Source organism: Aquarana catesbeiana, linkage group LG05 (genome assembly GCF_042186555.1).
Source record: "Aquarana catesbeiana isolate 2022-GZ linkage group LG05, ASM4218655v1, whole genome shotgun sequence".
Lineage (NCBI taxonomy): Eukaryota > Metazoa > Chordata > Amphibia > Anura > Ranidae > Aquarana > Aquarana catesbeiana.
This window is the reverse complement of record NC_133328.1, coordinates 312,162,484-312,180,025: the sequence shown is the minus strand read 5'-3', so window position 1 is coordinate 312,180,025 and position 17,542 is coordinate 312,162,484. Positions and strand designations below refer to the sequence as shown.

The 17,542-nt window shown below is 44.9% G+C and overlaps 1 protein-coding gene across 2 annotated transcripts in view; it reads left to right on the top strand.

Moving 5' to 3' along the window:
* NSUN2 (NOP2/Sun RNA methyltransferase 2) overlaps positions 1-17,542 on the top strand; it is a 153,811-nt gene that overhangs the window by 11,478 nt on the left and 124,791 nt on the right. For both annotated transcript variants that reach the window (XM_073630839.1, XM_073630838.1), the window contains 2 exons: positions 4,476-4,580; positions 11,392-11,497. In XM_073630839.1, coding sequence (XP_073486940.1) covers positions 4,476-4,580; positions 11,392-11,497 — 211 coding nt within the window. The remainder of the gene's footprint in view (positions 1-4,475; positions 4,581-11,391; positions 11,498-17,542) is intronic.

Here is a 17,542-nt window from a genome sequence, read left to right as displayed (position 1 = left end):
GACCTTTGAGAACTGCAGAAGTCTCCCCCCCCCACTCGAACGCGCCCCTTCATAAAAAGGCTTTAGCGTTTTGTCTTGTGGCTTTCCTCCCCTAGGATTTCTTTTGTCCCTGGGGTTGACCCTGAGGTTTACCTTTTGAACCTGATGGTGGGGGCCATCGCGACTGCCTGGAGGCTGATGCCCCTGGTACTGGAGAAAGAGCCCGTTTAATGAGAGACGTTTACTCCTTTTCTTATCTGGCAAAAGGGTACTTTTCCTACTTGATATTTTTGGATATATTTGTCCAAATCATCCCCAAACAGCTTTTCACCACGTAAAGGAAAACCAGCCAAGAGCTTTTTGCATGGCTCTTCGGCTGACCAACTTTTCAACCATAAGATTCTACGCATGTCCATGCAACCCAAGCGTAAGGTGAGAGGTTTGAAGAATAGAATCTCTGATTGGGTCAATTGCAAAACACAAAGCTGCTGGCAGCTCAGCTAACTCCTGGGCCTGCTGTTCAGGGAAAACCTTGAGCACCTGTTTTCAAATGGTCTCTCTAGGATTGACATACCCCAATTGTCGCCACTGCAGGTTAAGACACTGAACCTGCCAAGGAAAAATTATCTTAATAGTAATTCCAATCGCTTATCAGTTGGATCTGTAAACATTTGCGCTTTGTCAACCGGACAAGTCAAACTTTTATTCAGAGGATATAGCAGCATCAATTGCTGGTATACTCCACATCTTAGTGATTTTTTTCCTCCAAAGGATAAAGTGTTGAAAACTTTTTAGGAGGGGAAAAAAATGCTTATCTGGGTGATCCCCAGAATATATAAGCTTTTTCCAGCAATGAATGTACAGGAAAGGCACGCAAGGCTTGAGGAAGCTTTAGTGAACCTAAACAAGAAGCGGGCTCTTCAACCGACTCAGTTAAGGGTAGCTTAAATGTGGAGCGGACCATTTCAGTAAGAGCATGCACCAGCAACTTCTCAGCATGTGAATCTGAAGAAGGTCCTGCCCCAATTGATCTCTCAGAAGAGGAGTCAGTCTCTCCATGGTTCCCTGAGGGGGATTCATTTTCCCCCTCCTACTGTTCCTCTGTTTGAGGATCCTGGGTGGTAGAAGGGGACCTAATGCGCTTTCTTCCACTCTGTGAAGATGCGATTAAAGTCGCTAACTTTTCCTCTAATCCACTGATAGTTGAGGAAAAAACATCCTCAGTTACATAGACAGGGGCTGAAGTGTCGGAAGCAATTGCAGCCCCTGATGACCCCGATGGCTCACTCTGACCAGCCTCCCTAGATGTTTCGGGGGGGATGGTGTTGAGGGGGGGGGGGGGGGGTCCTTAGGTCCTGAGGGTGACCCTTTTGTGCCCTTAACTTTTGCGGTATTTGTACCATTCCCTCTGGTTATGGTGCTGAGCACAAACGCAGAGGTACAGCCAAGAAAATGCACCTACTGCTGAGCAATAGTCCAACAACTGCGGCTGCTATTAAGTTCAGCCTGATACAAAGTAAATGTGTCCTGGGAATGCCTGTGTCAACCAACACTACATGCGACCCGTCTGCTCTGTGTCCTTCCTTTTAGCTGTATGCACCTGAAAAAAGGTGCACTTTATAGCTACACAGCCTGCGTTGTGGGCGCTGAAGCATGCAGATGCCGCTAAGCCCCGCCCCCTTTCCTCCGACCACCCGCCGTGCCCCCCCTCTTATCTTTTTCAAAGATACAGCTTTCCCGTGCGAGCGGGCTCCGCTGGGCTTCGCTCCGCTCCGCTGGGCTGGGCTCCGCGAGAGTCGCCGGATGGAGGACCGCCGTAATGGTGGCGGCAGCAGGAGCACCTGGTCATGAAAGTGTTACATAGACTGTATGTCTAGGAAACGGGTGGCTTGATTTTTAAAAAACGTGCCAATAAGTACACATATCCCAACTTTAAAGAGCCCCATATCTGCCACCCTTACCAAATTTTTGGATCTTGCACATTCAATGGAAGCAGTGAATTTTTTTTAATCACTCATCTATGTGTAAAATGGCTATGTAGCTGTATACAGCTTGTTCATTATACATGGGTTGTGCTGGCAGTTAATTGTCCTGAATATAAATAGCTTCACCTCAACTTTTATTAAAACTGAATTCCAGATATAATTACATAGTCAGGTTGAAATAAGACACAAGTCTATCTAGTTCAACCAAAAAAAAAAATAAATAAAAATCATACAATACTATATACGCAATCCTTTCCCATGGTTGATCCAGAGGAAGGTGAAAAACTCCAGCATAGCATGATCCAATTTGCTACAGCAGGGAAAAAATTCCTTCCCGATCAGCAATCGGATTTTCCCTGGATCAACTTTACCTATAACTGTTAGTACCCAGTTATATTATAGACATTTAGGAAAGAATACAGACCTCTGGAGGGGACCCCTTTTCTTATTTTCACAGCTCTTACTGTGAAGAAACCTTTTTGTATTTGGAGATGAAATCTTTTTTTCCTCTAGACGTAAAGAGTGCCCATTGTGCTCTGTGATGACCTTTAAAGTAAATAACTCAACATCAAGTTCACTATATGGACCACATATGTATTTGTACATATTGATCATATCCCCTTAATCTCTTCTTCTCAAGAGAGAATAAATTCAGTTCATCTAATCTTTCTGCATAGCTGAGCTCCTCCATGCCTCTTATCGGTTTGGTTGCCTTTCTCTGCACTTTCTCCAGTTCCCCGGTTATCCTTTGAGAACTGGTGCCCAAAACTGAACTGCATATTCCAGACAAAGTCTTACTAATGATTTGTACAGGGGCAAAATGATCTCCTCTCACCTCTAATACAAGAAAGGACTTTGCTTGCTTTGTAAACCGCATTTTGGCATTGCATGCTATTATTGAGCTTCTGATCTAGTCTTAGCCCCCAAGTGCATAACTTTACATTTATCAACATTAAACCTCATTTGCCACTTAGTTGCCCAATTAGTGCATTGAGGTTGGCTTGTAAATAGGAGACATCCTGTAAGGATGTTATTCCACTGCATAGTTCGTTGTCATCAGCTGCTCCTTGATATCCCCGTCGCCAGGAGGTCAGCTAGCAGCCACTGCACCTCTCCCATGGCTATGGATGATCTGCTCCGAGCACCGCCCCTCCCCTTCCGCTGTTTCACAGGCTGCACCAGTGGGATAGACTGAACCAAAGTAGTCCTGGAGCAGGAGGAGCTGCTATAGGGTGCCTGCAATAAGGAATGCCTTACTGGTGGTGTAGGGGTCCGGGGGAGGCAATAAGCTGCAGAACAGAGTCGGGACGGTGGAGGAAGAATTTTACATCCCCCTAAACATCGCACATGGGACAAGATGACTGGCACTGATGCAAGGAAGGGAGCCAGCTCCTCGGTGCCTGCACCGCAGGTGCAAGTGACTGCCTGGCTGGGGGATTCCCATGGCGTGCCCACAGAGAGTGCTTGCCTTGCCATAGGTTCGCCATCACTGCCTTAGAACATTCAGAGTAAGAATCATTAACCACTACTCTCTAAATTCTGTTTTTTAGCCAGTTTTCTATCAATTTACAAACTGTTTCCAAGCCTGTAGACTTTACCTTACACATGAGCCGTGTGTGGGGAACTGTGGCAAATACTTTTGCAAAATCCAAGTATACCACGTCCACAGCCACCCCTCTGTCCAAGCTTTTACTTGCCTCCAAAAAAAGAAATCCGGTTTCTGTCTTTCATGAATCCATGCTGTCTGTTGCTTAAAATATTTTTTTCCCAATAATTGATTTTTTTTTTCTGTATAGTTTGTATTGATCCACTTTGGACCAATGTAAGTATGCATATTCCATACCTGTGGGATCATTGTGGTAGCATAGAGGCACTGCTACTACAGTGATTGCCACTGTCCCGTGCCGAGCATTTTTTCTCCAATGAATGCAAGGTGTTCTGATTGGAATAGGCAGAGATCTTGATGTCGCTGCCCCTCCTCTACACCTTGTTAAATAAGTGAACACCTTGTGTTAAGAAAAATGTGAATAGTGCCTGTGCTGAGCGAGTGACCCTCTGTGTGCAGGGCAGCCATCATTTGGTCCAGAAGACAGCAGTGATCACTGTAGAAGCAGTGGCTAGGTTCACACTGTAGCAGGTTTGGGAGCATGTATAAATCGCACCTGTTCCTTGACCCACAGGGAAAATGTGCTGCTCTTTAACAGACATGGGCGCTGCTATTCTTAATGGCACCCCTATGCATTGGAAAACACAGCACCGTTTCAGGTGCACAAAGTACCATGCGGTTGTGTATGCCTGTGTTTTTGAAGGATTGGGGAATTTTTCCCTGCATCCCTGAAATATTCATACTTTGGTCCAAGCTGGACCAAAGTAACTGCAATAAAATTCATACCTAGAATTCAGCTTTAAATCCTAACAATCGTTTTTCAGAGTTTTTATAGAGTAACATTTTATTTTAATTTTATGAAAAGCTTCATTTACTTTTTTTTTTAATTTTTTTTTTTACTTTAGCCATGCTAAAGAAATTTTACACTGTTTGAAAGAAAAATACTTCAAGGAGTTGCAAGATATTGAAGTGGATGGTCAGAAGATAGAGGCTCCCCAGCCACTGAGCTGGTAAGTTATTTACTGTCATAGAAAGGATACTTCTGTTTAGGAGCCATATACATTCTTATATGTTCTTGTACTACTTTGAAGCACTAGTAAACCCCGCTTGGTCCTTTTTACAAAAATGAATATCTCCTAAATCTGCACTGTTTAGGAGATATTCACCCTGGATGCAGCCAGTTACGTTGCATACTAGCACATTATGCCATTGCCTTGCAGGTGTTTTATTTTTTTGTTTTCATCCGCTTTTAATATTTCAGGCCCCTTTCACACATGCAGGCCGTTCAGTGCATTCACGTTTTTTCGAAGTAAAAATGGCTGAAGTTTAGATCCGTGTTTCATCTGTTTCTCATCAATCTTTCATTAGTTTTAACATCAGTTTTTCCCCTAATCGTCTTTCAGGACAGCCACTTGAGAGCTTGGCTCCTCCCCTCTGATTGGAAACACCTGCGCCAGCTTCTATAAATTTCCTCCTCCCCTGCTGGCTCCTCAGTTATTTGTGTTTCCTCCAGAGGGTAGACACCACAGGAACCAGCCAGGAGAGCCAGGGAGGCTCAGGCAGCATGTCTTGAAAGAGGAGTAGAGACTCTTAGGACAGACCAGGGGGAAAATGTTAGTGTATACACCTGCAGCGGTTATAACACTAACCTGGTCAGAAAAACTTTCTCTGGATATTGCCACCCCCGCATCCCTGAGCGCAGGTTGAGGTCGGGGGGCTTCCCTTTCATCACCGAGCGCGGTGAAGCGGAGTGCAGCTCTTGCAGTCTCATGCCCCCAGCAGCGTGTGTAGTAGAACACACCGGGTACTGGGATTGCACGGCCTGTGGCGGGTAACGTCATATCCAGCCAGAAGGGGCGTGCACTTCCGGGTTCGCAGCTTCCGGTTCCGGCCGCGAACATTGAAAGGTAGCCAGGCACGGCACTGGAGAGGAGCTGTACATGCTGTGGAGACAGCAAAAGCTCCAGAGGTGACACAAGGATGACGGATGCAGAGGATTTGGACTGCACTGCTCTAGCAGAGACCAGCTCCAGCCATGTTAAGGTAAGGGGAACCTAGGGTGGAGCTCCTCTGGCATGAACCACCCCCCCTATCATTAGTGTGGGACAGGTGCAAGGGGGGGGGGGGCAGGTTAAAGACCCTCAGGTGTCAGAGGGTGGACTCATAAGGCCCCTGGTGAGGCAAGCCCGAATGAAAGTGTTGCACTCCTGCAATTATGCAGGATAGGGTACTGTGTGTTAATAGTTGGGGTTTTTTTCTTATGTCTTTTCAGAAAACAGAGAAAACCAGGGCCTCTCATGTTTCAAAAAGGAGGTGCCCTTCATGTAAAATTACCCTCAAAGATTCTTGGGAAAAACCATTATGTAAAGATTGTATTAGCAAACTAGTACAAGAACATTCTTCAGAGCAGGGTGAACTAGCGGCATCTGTTAAAGAATTGTCAAGTACGTTCGGATCCTTCAAAAACTTTTTTGAGGGGTTTCAGATGCCAGTTTCAGACTGCTCCTCCGACAATAACGGTACCGAAAACTCAGGCAATAGCCTCCACTAGTGCAGGTCCTTCAGTAGCCCCTAGAGCGGAGGTTGAAGAGGAACCTGACAGTGCAACTTCTGGCTCCCAAGATTCTGAGGGGGAGGCTCTGGATGGGGATTCCAGGAAGCCATCCCGATATAAACTCTCATTAGAAGAGGTAGATCACCTTTTAGGGGCCATTTATACCACACTAGGTATATCAACGGAGAAGAAACCATTATCATTGCACGATCAGATGTATGAGGGCCTAGGGGAACGGGAAAAGAGGAATTTTCCTGTTCATGAGGTCCTAGTAGAGGCTATTAAGAGAGTGGCAGGAACCTGAAAGAAAGCCATTCTTTTCTAAGGCCTTAAAGAGACGGTTTCCCTTTACAGAGGATCCAGCATCAGTGTGGAACAAAGTTCCAAACTAGATGCAGCCTTCTCGCAGGTGTCAAGGCACACGGACTTGGCATTTGAGGACATGGGGGTTCTTTCTGAGCCAATGGATAAAAGAATGGACTCATTGTTAAAAAAAAAAAATCATGGGACTCGACGGTGGGAAGCCTGAAGCCAACTATGGCGGTCACGGTGGTGGCTAGGAACGTAGAATTCTGCTTAAATCAATTGCAGGCTCACATTGAAGAAGGAACTGCGAAGGAGCAGATTCTGTCTGCATTTCCCACACTCCTGCGAGGTCTTGCATCGCAGACGCCTCCGCAGAACTGGTTCGGATGGCAGCCAGGTCCTCCGCACTGGCCAATTCCACAAGAAGGGCCCTTTGGCTTAAGACATGGCGCGTCCAAAGCCAAACTGTGCGGGATTCCCTTTACAGGGGATCTGCTGTTCGGACCAGGGTTAGAAAAGGTGCTGGACCAAACTGCAGATAGGAAGAAGGCGTTTCCACTGAAGCGTAAAGCTAATTGGAAACAGCCATAACAAAGTAAGAGGCAAAGAGGGAATACAAGATCCCGCTTTACAACTCCCAAGATGGAGACCCAGAGAAGACCTTGGGCTCAGAGAGGGAAAGGCAAGGGAGGGGAGATTTTTCATCCTCCTGAGCAAACCCAGAAGAAATGACAAAGTAGTCGCAGTGGGAGGGAGGCTGGGGGCCTTCCTCCCGCAATGGGAAGAAATATCTTCCAACCCGTTTATTCTGAGAACAATAAAGGAAGGATATCGTTTAGAGTTCTCAAGATCACCCCCAAACAGGTTATACATCACCAAACTTCCGAGGATCAAGGAGAAGGCCAGAGGATTGAGATCCTTAAAGGAACTCAAAGAACAAGGGGTGATTATCGAGGTACCAAAAGGGGAAAGAGGGCAAGGTTTCTACTCCCACATATTCGGAGTGCAGAAGACTTCAGGGAAGGTCAGACCAATCCTCAACCTCAAGCCTCTAAATTTGTCCATAACCTACAAGAGGTTCAGAATGGAGTCCATATATTCAGTAAGGGCACTTCTGCCCCCAAGCTGTTATATGGTCTCCCTAGACCTAAAGGACGCATACCTCCACATCCCGATACACCAGGAGTGTCAGAAATTCCTGAGATTAGCAATAAAGACGGAAGTAGGAATCGTGCACCTTCAATTTCAGGCTCTACCCTTTGGCCTCTCCTCATCGCCCAGAATTTTTACAAAAATTCTGGCCTAAGCTCTGGCATCTTTATGGTTCAAAGGCATATCCATCATTGCCTACTTGGACGACCTTCTCTTGTGGGCAGAGTCGCCCAGGAAGTTACTACAAAACCTCAGCTATACGCTAATGTTTTTAGAGAGTCTAGGTTGGCTGGTAAATTTGGAAAGATCCAATTTACAACCCAGTGAGCAAATAGTATACTTGGGGTATGTCGTAGACTCAGCGCAACAAAGGCTGTTTCTTCCCAAAGAGAAAATAGGGAAGATTCAGAAAGAAGTAACCAGATTGCAAGCCAACTTACCATGTACCATAAGGCAGATAATGTCAACACTGGGGCTGTTAACATCCGCAATCCCAGCAGTGCAATGGGCAGGCCTGCATTTCCGGCCACTGCAGGTGTTCCTATTAAGGATAGGGGATCACAGGCAGGGGTCCTTAGACACCAAGGTGCTATTGCCACCAAGGGTAAAAAGAACCTTGTGGTGGAGGAGGACAAAGAACATGAACAAAGATGGCTGTACCCATTTCCCGAATCTTAACCACAGACGTGAGTGGCGTAGGGTGGGGAGCACATTTAGGCTCTCAGATATCACAAGGGACTTGGGGAAAGGAGGAGAGGATGAGATCATCCAACTGGAAGGAATTGAGAGCAGTATGGTATGCACTTAAAACCTTCCAGGAAGAGCTGAGGGGTCATCATTTGCAGGTCAGGTCCGACAATGCGTCAGTGATCGCCTATATAAACGAGGGGGGGAACAAGGAGCGGAACCCTGTGCTCCTTAGCAGAGGAAATCTTAAAATGGGGGGAAGAAAACCTACTCTCATTGTCAGCAGTCCACTTGAAGGGGGACTTAAACAAAGTGGCGGATTTCCTCAGCAGGAAAAAAGTGAAGGAGGGCGATTGGGCGCTGAAGCAGGAGGTATTCGAGCAGATTGCTCAAAAATGGGGAATACCTCAGGTGGACTTGTTTGCCTCAAAGGAAAACGGGAAAGTCAGAGCGTTCTTCTCCCTGAAAAGAGAGGACGGATCGCTCCGGGTAGATGCGTTAGCACAAACGTGGGCATTCAACAAATGCTATGCCTTTCCCCCACCGGTACTTCTACCAGCGGTACTAAGGAAGTTACGTACAGAGAAGACAACACTAATTCTCATAGCGCCCTATTGGCCCAGGGGACCATGGTTCTCTATGCTCAGAGAACTCGCGGTGGAACCCCCCTGGTTATTACCGATCCAGGAAGTTCTACTCTCCCAGGGTCCAGTACACTGCCCCCAAGTGCAAAGATGAAACTTGGCCGCATGGTGTCTGAGGAGCAGTTGCTAGAAGCAAAGGGGTTCTCAGACCGTCTAATAAACACAATGCTGAAAAGCAGGAATATTGAGACACGGAACATCTACCAGAAGGTATGGAGGTGTTTTAACAGATGGTGTACAGACAAGGAAGTTAATATACAAAGCTCAGTAGCAGTCCTGGAGTTTCTACAGAACGGGATAGACAAAGGACTAAGTCTTAGCACGCTTAAGAGTCAAGTGTCAGCACTTTCAGTTTACCTGGAAAAGAGATTGGCATCTGATCCGTGGGTAATCAGACTCTTTAGATCACTGAGCAGACAAAGACCAATACAAGGTACAGTCTTTCCAAAGTGGGATCTGTCATTAGTGCTGCAAACTATGACAGCAGACCCCTTTGAACCAGTGGATAGTTGCAACCTGAAGATGCTGACACTTAAAGCAGTCTTCTTGGTGGCAATTACTACAGCAAAAAGGGTCTGTGAGTTGGAGGCCCTGTCAATCAGGCCCCCCTTTTTTCAGATTTTTCCGGATCGCATAATATTTAAGATGGATCCGGCATTTCTGCCCAAAGTGGCCTCGAAATTCCACAGAGGCCAGGAGATTGTGTTACCATCATTTTGCCCAAATCCGTCTAAAGAACAGGAAGTAAGGTTCCATAGTCTAGATGTGAGGAGATGCATCTTGCATTATTTAGATGCAACAAAAGAGATTAGGAAGACGGATTCCTTATTTATTTTGATTTCTGGAGTAAGAAAAGGGCATAAGGCCTCAAGACGCACCATAGCCAGATGGCTAAAAGAAGCCATTGAACAGGCTTATAGGTTAGGAGGCATGCAGGTCCCAGAGGGTATCAGGGCACACTCCACCTGGCCAATGGCTGCGTCGCAAGCAGAAGGAGCTGAAGCAACGCCGGAACAGATTTGTAAAGCGGCAACCTGGTCCAGCTTTGCCACCTTTGCAAGACACTATAGAGTGGCTCTTTGGGCGGCTAAAGATCAAACCTTTGGACACAAGGTCTTACAAGCCGTGGTCCCACCCTAGGGGTAAGTGCTCGTTTATCCTCTCAGGTGGCTGTCCTGAAAGACGATTAGGGGAAAAATGAAGTTACTTACTGGTAACGTTCTTTCCCGTAATCTTTCAGGATAGCCGGGTACCCACCCAATTGTGTAATAAGACATAGAGATTTCCTTACAGGAAATGTGATATAATGAATTATGTGTATCATATGTTCTTGTGTCTCCCCAGCGGACTGGAGGTGCTCTTTAAAGAACTGAGGAGCCAGCAGTGGAGGAGGAAATTTATAGAAGCTGGCGCAGGTGTTTCCAATCAGAGGGGAGGAGCCAAGCTCTCAGGTGGCTGTCCTGAATCCTGAAAGACTATGGGAAAGAACGTTACCAGTAAGTAATTTCGCTTTTTTATTTATTTATTTTTTTTTCCCATCTACTACCAATGCAAAAACGGATGAAAAAAAGGACCGTTTGTCCGTTTTTTTTTTTTTTTTTTTTTTAAGAACAAAAAATGGGCGCTGATCCGTTTCAAAAAACAGATGTTGGATACAGAAGTAAACTGATGTAAAAAGTTGATCATCTATTTACATCCAACTTTCTATACAAATGCATTGATGTCCGTTTTTCATCCGTCAACGGATAGATGAACTGTCCGTATATGTAAAAGGGCTGATTTCCATGTTTCCTATGACTTAAATTTGTTTGGACCAATTTCCTTTACTAAGTGCTGCAGTGTCTCTAAGCACTGTATAAACTGCATGTAGCTTCAGCTACATAAAGTACAGACTTCCCGTCTCACACCCAGAACGATGCAGGTTCAGTCTGAGCAGCGCTCAGCCATTCGTAGGCAGCTTTGTATTCTACGAATGAATACAAACCTTCCTCTGGCTAAATTGGAGGGGCTTGCTGATGTCATAATCTTCTACTCGAGTTTATTGCGTGGGGATTTCCCATGCTCTTATAACCACAAGACCTGAATCCTGTACTGTACAATTAAGATGGACGGAATTTTGACTTGCCTCTAAAAGCTTTTATAGACTACATGGTGCAAGACCTTCCTCCCTGCTTTCTGTTCTTCCCTATTGCATGCTAAAAAATAATTGGAGCCTCACGATGTGGATGGGGTTATACGAGCATGCGCTTGGACGGCCCTAGTAAAGTTCTTTTGCCAGTGTCCAGTAACCGAATGTAGCCTGCATATACAGTAAACATGTCCATAACTACCAGCCCTTTGTTCTATACTGTATTACTATATACTGTATTCTATACTGTTCTATACTGAATTTACAGGTATGTCAAAATGTGTTTTTTTTTTTTTCTTCATTTTTAGCATTGTGTTTGTTTTTTTCCATTTTTTTTTTTTTTTTTATAGGTACCCTGATGAGCTTGCCTGGCACACAAACTTGAGTAGGAAGATAATCCGTAAGTCACCAGACTTGGAGAAATTTCACCAATTTCTTATCAGTGAGACAGAGTCAGTAAGTAAATTTAGTTTAAGTGTTTTCTGTGTGATACTTGAGTCTTCTTTTTTTTTTTTCTTTTTTTTTTTTATATATACATTGGGTAAATTTAAATACCTAGTAAAACTGCATTATTGTTATGATTTAGGATTGTGTTACCACAGAAGTTACACACAGATAAGAACATTCAGTCATGGTTCATAGCTTTCTTAACAAATGTCACATTTTGGATTATTCCTTGATTTCTTAGTGAGGTTAACAACTGAAAATAGAAGCATCAGTCTTAACCTGATAATATGTAAGCATTGTATATGCTAATAAAAACTTTAAAGAGGTTTCTATACAATTAAAATGTGTAGTAATTTAAAGTAGAGATGCATTATTATTAAGGAAGGTGTAAATCCCCTTGGTTTGTAGCTGCAACTCTGAAATGTTGGTTTGAAGCTTCCAAACCGCTTAAAGTGGTTGCAAACCTCAGACACGATATATGAACAAAGCATATCCCTTTATAGCAGTAATGGTGAACCTTTGGCACGTGTGCCACAGCTGGCACGCCAGGGGAATCCCCCAGCCAGGCAGTCACTTGCACTGGCAGTGCAGGCACGGTGAAGGTGCTCCCTTCCTTGCGTCAGTGCCAGTGACGTCGGGGGGGGGCAGCCAGTCAGTCAGTCAGTCATCTTGTCCCATGTGCAATGTTTAGGGGGTGTGAAGTTCTTCCTCCCCCATCCCGAGGGTCTGTGCTGCAGCTTATTGCCTCCCCCAGACCCCTACACCTCCGGTAAGGCATTTGGGCATTCCTCTCTGCAGGCACCCTATTCCAGCTCCTCCTGCTCCAGGACTACTTTGGTTCAGTCTTTGCCTCTGGTGCACCCTGTGGAACAGTGGAGGGGTGGTGCTCGGAGCAGATCATCCATGGCAATGGGAGAGGTGCAATGGCTGCTAGCTGACCTCCTGGCGGCGGGGATATCAAGGAGCAGCTGCATGGCAGGGACTCCTACAATACTACCTGGGGAGAGCTGGATGATGAGGCCTTGGAGAGGTAAGGAGGAAGATGGATCCTCCAATCTACATTGTACTGTGTGTGGGGATGTGAGTAGTGCAGGAAGTATGTGTCAGGTAGATGAGTGCAATGGTCAGTGCTTATGTCAGGTAGGTCAGTGTATGTTGCACTGTATATTCTGAGAGCAATGCATTCCTGAACCCTGTATTCTGAATCTGGCAGAATCATACGTTTTTGGTCCCTTAGGCCTCATTCAGAGGGATGATCAGTTCCATCCTCTGTACAGAGCCGCTGGTAGGTTTAATTCTGTGTTGGCAGTTTGAAAGAAATAAGTTGGTTTTGTGTCACGGTTTGGGCACTCAGGCTCAAAAAGGTTCGCCATCACTGCACTATAGTGTGTACCTGTCTCAAGTCAGATCACAAAGTGTCATTTCTGTTTGCTGCTTCATTCTTCTGTTATCAGTATGAATTACTTCTGCCACGTTTTCCTGACACCAAGAGAAAAATGGTGATGGAGGAAGCTCCAGCAGATTGACAGCCTTAAAATGGTTGTAAACCCTTACAATCCACTTTTTGCTACAGGTAAGCCTATAATAAGGTTTACCTGTATTTACCCTGGATACCTCCTAAACATGCATGGTTTAGGAGATATCTCCTGTATCTGCATGTGCTGATGTCATCGTACGTGCCGTTTGCTTCAGTGAGTGTGCCGTTACCGGTGGCTCCTGCGCGAGAGTGACGTCATCGTGGCTCCGGCCAATCACAGCGCCGGAGCTGCGATACCTAGAAGTAACTCCAGGGAGAAATGTCGCCGGCCAGTGCTGTGTACAGGCACCACAGCTGGGGCTTCGATCTCAGGTGAGTATTACATAATGAGCTAGTATGCTATGCGTACTAGCTCATTATGCCTTTGTCATGCAGGTCTTTTTTTTTTTTTTTTTTTTTTAACATCTGGGTTTACAACCACTTTAAGCCTCATACACATGATCAGATTTTCGGCAGAGAATTGTGTGATGACAGACTGTTTGCCTAAAATCTGACCGTTAGTATGCTCCATCAGACAATTGTTGGTCAACTTTCCGCCAACAAATGTTGGATGGTAGGCTAGTAAATTTTCGTCGGACAACGGTCTGTTGTCAGATTTTCGTATCGTGTGTACACAAGTCCAAAGTACAAACACGCATGCTCGGAATTAATGCTCGCCAAACACGATATTAGCAGAAGGTACTCTCTATTTACCAAAGATCAACCCAGGGTTAATGCAGTACACAATTGCAAAAATATACGATAATCCTCCACTTAGAGTCCATATATCAAGCAGCCTAAAGATACAGATCCTTCCTGTTGTCATGGCGACTTCTCATCCACCTAACCGTGAGTAGTTCTGTTTCCACTCCCCCTTATGGAGACATAATACATCAAGGAATTCCTTTGATTCACCCTATGAAACATAAGCAAGCGGGGGGGCGATTACAGGATATCACAGCGGGACACACAACTCTTCAATCTGCACCTACCCCCTGCCTGTTCACCACTACTACCTTCTCCAGGAAGTATCTGTATCTTTAGACTCCTTGGTATATGAACTCCGGGGGATTATCGCGTATTTCTTTAATCGTACATCACGGGACACAGAGCCATAGTTTCTATGTGGGTTATAGGCCACCTTCAGGTGCTGGACACTGGCACACCCTAAACAGGAAGTTGCCTCCCTATATAACCCCTCCCATACCGGAAGGCTGAGCGTTAATAGCAGTGGCTGGACTTGCTCAAAGCAGTGGATGCGATTCTTTTGGTAGTACCTCTGCATTTATGCATCGGGCTATGGTCAGAAGGAGGTAGAAACACCCCAAAAGAGGGCTAAAGGGATCTCCCTCAAGCTCTGAAAGCCTAAAACCCATCTCTACAATGGTGTCCTCCCCTGAGAGGGGGTGGCTGGTCAGAGTGGGTCTTCAGGGCTATTGAATGTTTGCAACACTGCAGCCCCTGCCTATATTTCTGAAAGTCTTTTTCCTCAGCCATGATAGCATGGGAAAAAGGTTAGTGGTTTTAATCGCATCCCAGATTGGGATAAAATGCGACAGATTCCATTACCCAAGGACCCTCAAACTAAGGATTTGGGGGCGGGAGATGTTTTCTTTCAGGGGACTGTGAACAGTCTGATGACGTCTCTTCTGAGGGGTCATATGTGGAAGGATCAGCTTCACATTGTGGGTGCAATTTCTTACTAAAATTGGTCCGCTCCACTTTTTATGCTACCCTTAACTGAGTGTCCACTTGTTTTGGGTTCGCTAAAGCCTTCTCAAAGCTATGTATGCCTTTCCTGTCCATTCATTGTTGGGAAAGTTTATGTATTCTGAGTGGGATCACCCAGAGAAGCATTTTTTCCCTCCTGAAGTTTTTTACACTTTATCCTATGGAGGAAAAAACGTATTAAAGGTGGAAGATACCAGCAATTGACGCTGCTATATCTTATGATTAAAAGTTTGACTTGTTCAGCAGACAGTGCTTAAATACTTAGGGATCCAACGGATAAAGAATTGGAATTCCTATAAAAACAAAAAAAAACAAAACATATATTGTTTTGCTGACAGGTTAAGTGCCTCAGCCTGTGCTGACAGTAATTTCCCTGTTCAGCAGGCCCAGGATCTGGCAAGCTCCTAGTAGCCTTGTGTTGGCAATAGATGCTATGAGAGATTCTATCTTCAGGCCTCACGCCTTTCGCTGGGCTGGTGCATATGTATAAAATACTATGGTTGGAAAAATTGGTCAGCCAAAGCGTCATAAAGAAGAAAAAAACTGGCTGGTTTTCCTTTTTGCGATGAACGGCTGTTTGGGATATCTTTGATAATTCATCCAAAGAATTTCTATTGGAAAGGTAGCCCTTTGCCATTTAAGAAAAGGAGTAAATGTATTCTTTTAAACAAGCCCCTTCTCCAGTGCCAGGGGTATCAGCCTCCAGGCAGTCATGATGGCTTCCGCCGTCAAGTTCAAGAGGTAATCCTCAGGGTCAAGCCTGGGGACAAAACAAAACCTAAAAACAAGGTACTAAAGCCTCCTTAGGAGAGGGCACCCCCGCTCGCGGGGGGAAGACTTCTGCAGTTCTCAAGAGTCTGGCAGAAAGAATGTTAAGACAGATGAGTGGCTTCTTCAATAGCTTTAGTACAATCTGGGGTTTTCAAAAGTTCCCGTCTCGTTTTCTCAGATCAAACGTTCATAAAGATCCTGAGAAAAAAGTCTTTCTAGCATTGGACCATCCTTTGGCAAAGAGTGGTCATACTGGTCACCATGAAAGAGCTGGGGTTGAGATTTTATTCAAACCTTTTTTTCACGGCAAAATCGAATGGAAATGTCAAACCCATTCTGGATCTTAAGAATCTCTAAACCGGTTCCTGGATAATCCGCTATTTATTGCATGGAGTCAATCCAATCAGTCGTCTCCATCCTGCAAGGACGAGAACTTTTGACATCAAGGGTGTATACCTCCCTGGGCATATTTCCGCACTCACCAGTATTATCTACTTCAAGGTAGAAAATCTTAATTTTCAGTTTGTAGCCCTGCTTTGCAGTCTAGCTACTGCACCTTGAGAGTTTACAGAGATTCTAGCCAGATTAAGGGCCCAAGGTATAACGATTATAGTTTACCTAGACGATCGGCTTTTGATAGACCAGTCGGTAGCCCGCTTAGACCAAAGTATGGTCAACACCTTCAACTACCTGGGATACCTAGGTTGGATTCTCAACCTAGAGAAATCTTCCTTAAAACTATTAGGGAATTTATGGGTCTGTTCATAGATACACCCAGAAAAGGGTATTCTTGCCCCAGGCAAAGATCAGTGCCATAAAACAACTGATTAACGTGGTCGAAGCAAGATGAATCCTTCTATTCAGCTTGAATGAGGAAAAGATGGTGGCTTCATTCAAGGCCGTTCCTTATGCTCAGTTTCATTTGAGACTGCTGCAAAACAGTATCTTATTAGCTTGGAACAAGAGGGTTCAAGCTCTAGTTTTTCCCATGTGTCTGACTGCAAAGGTGCGCCGGAGCCTCAGTTTGATTAATAACCAAAAATCTGCAAAGGGGAAAATCCTTCCTACAGTTACCTGGGAAGTGGTATCAACATACGCCAACCTTCTTTTTTTTTTTTTTTTTCTTTTTAGGTTGGGGAGCAGTCCTGGAAGAGGTAACTGTCCAAGAGAAGTGGTCCAGATCAGAAATGACCTTGCCTAGTAACATTTTACAGCTTCGGGTGGAACGCCTTGGTCCTGAGGGCCTAGACGTTTAATTTACTGAGCTATCCGGTCAGGATCCAATCCGACAATGCCACAGCAGTGGCCTAAATCAATCACCAAGGGGGCACAAGAAGTTGTGTGGCCCAGAGAAAGGTGAATCATATCCTATCTTGGGCAGAAAACAATATACCTTGCTCATCGGCGGTTTTTCATTCTAGGGATAGAGATTTGGCAGGCGGTCTATTTTGAGTCGCCAGCTGTTGTTCCCGGGAGAATGGTTCAAATACAAAAAAGAGATTTCCCCTGAATGGACTTTAAAGGCACTTGCTCACAAGTATTTAGGTACCAAGTATATATGACAGAGTATAAAGGGTAAACAAATTTTTATTTCAACAAAGTATAGGTTAAAAACATGTTGTATCATACATTCAACGGAGCATATTACAAAATTATTAGTTTTTTGTTGATAATGAACATGAATTATGCAAAGGCTCTTTTTCTCACAGCTGACGCGTTTCGGAATAAACAATGTTTTTATGTCCTTCAGGGATATAGTAGAAAAGAGCAATTCATTTATAACATGGTTCGTTGAAATATTTTTTAAAAACTCAAAAATTGGAAAAGCGTAGGGCGTTATTGCTGGTAAGGTTGTTTACATTGGAACAGTCGTGGTTAATATTAAGCACATTTACTTAATGGTCCCATTGTATGGGGCAAGGTGTCTCACCTACCCCCGTCCCTCCCGGATGCGTGCAGGTTGAAGCGATATACTGAGGCTGAAAGTGAGGTAACCCCTGTTTTTGTGCAGTTTAAGATATGCCAGCCACGCATCC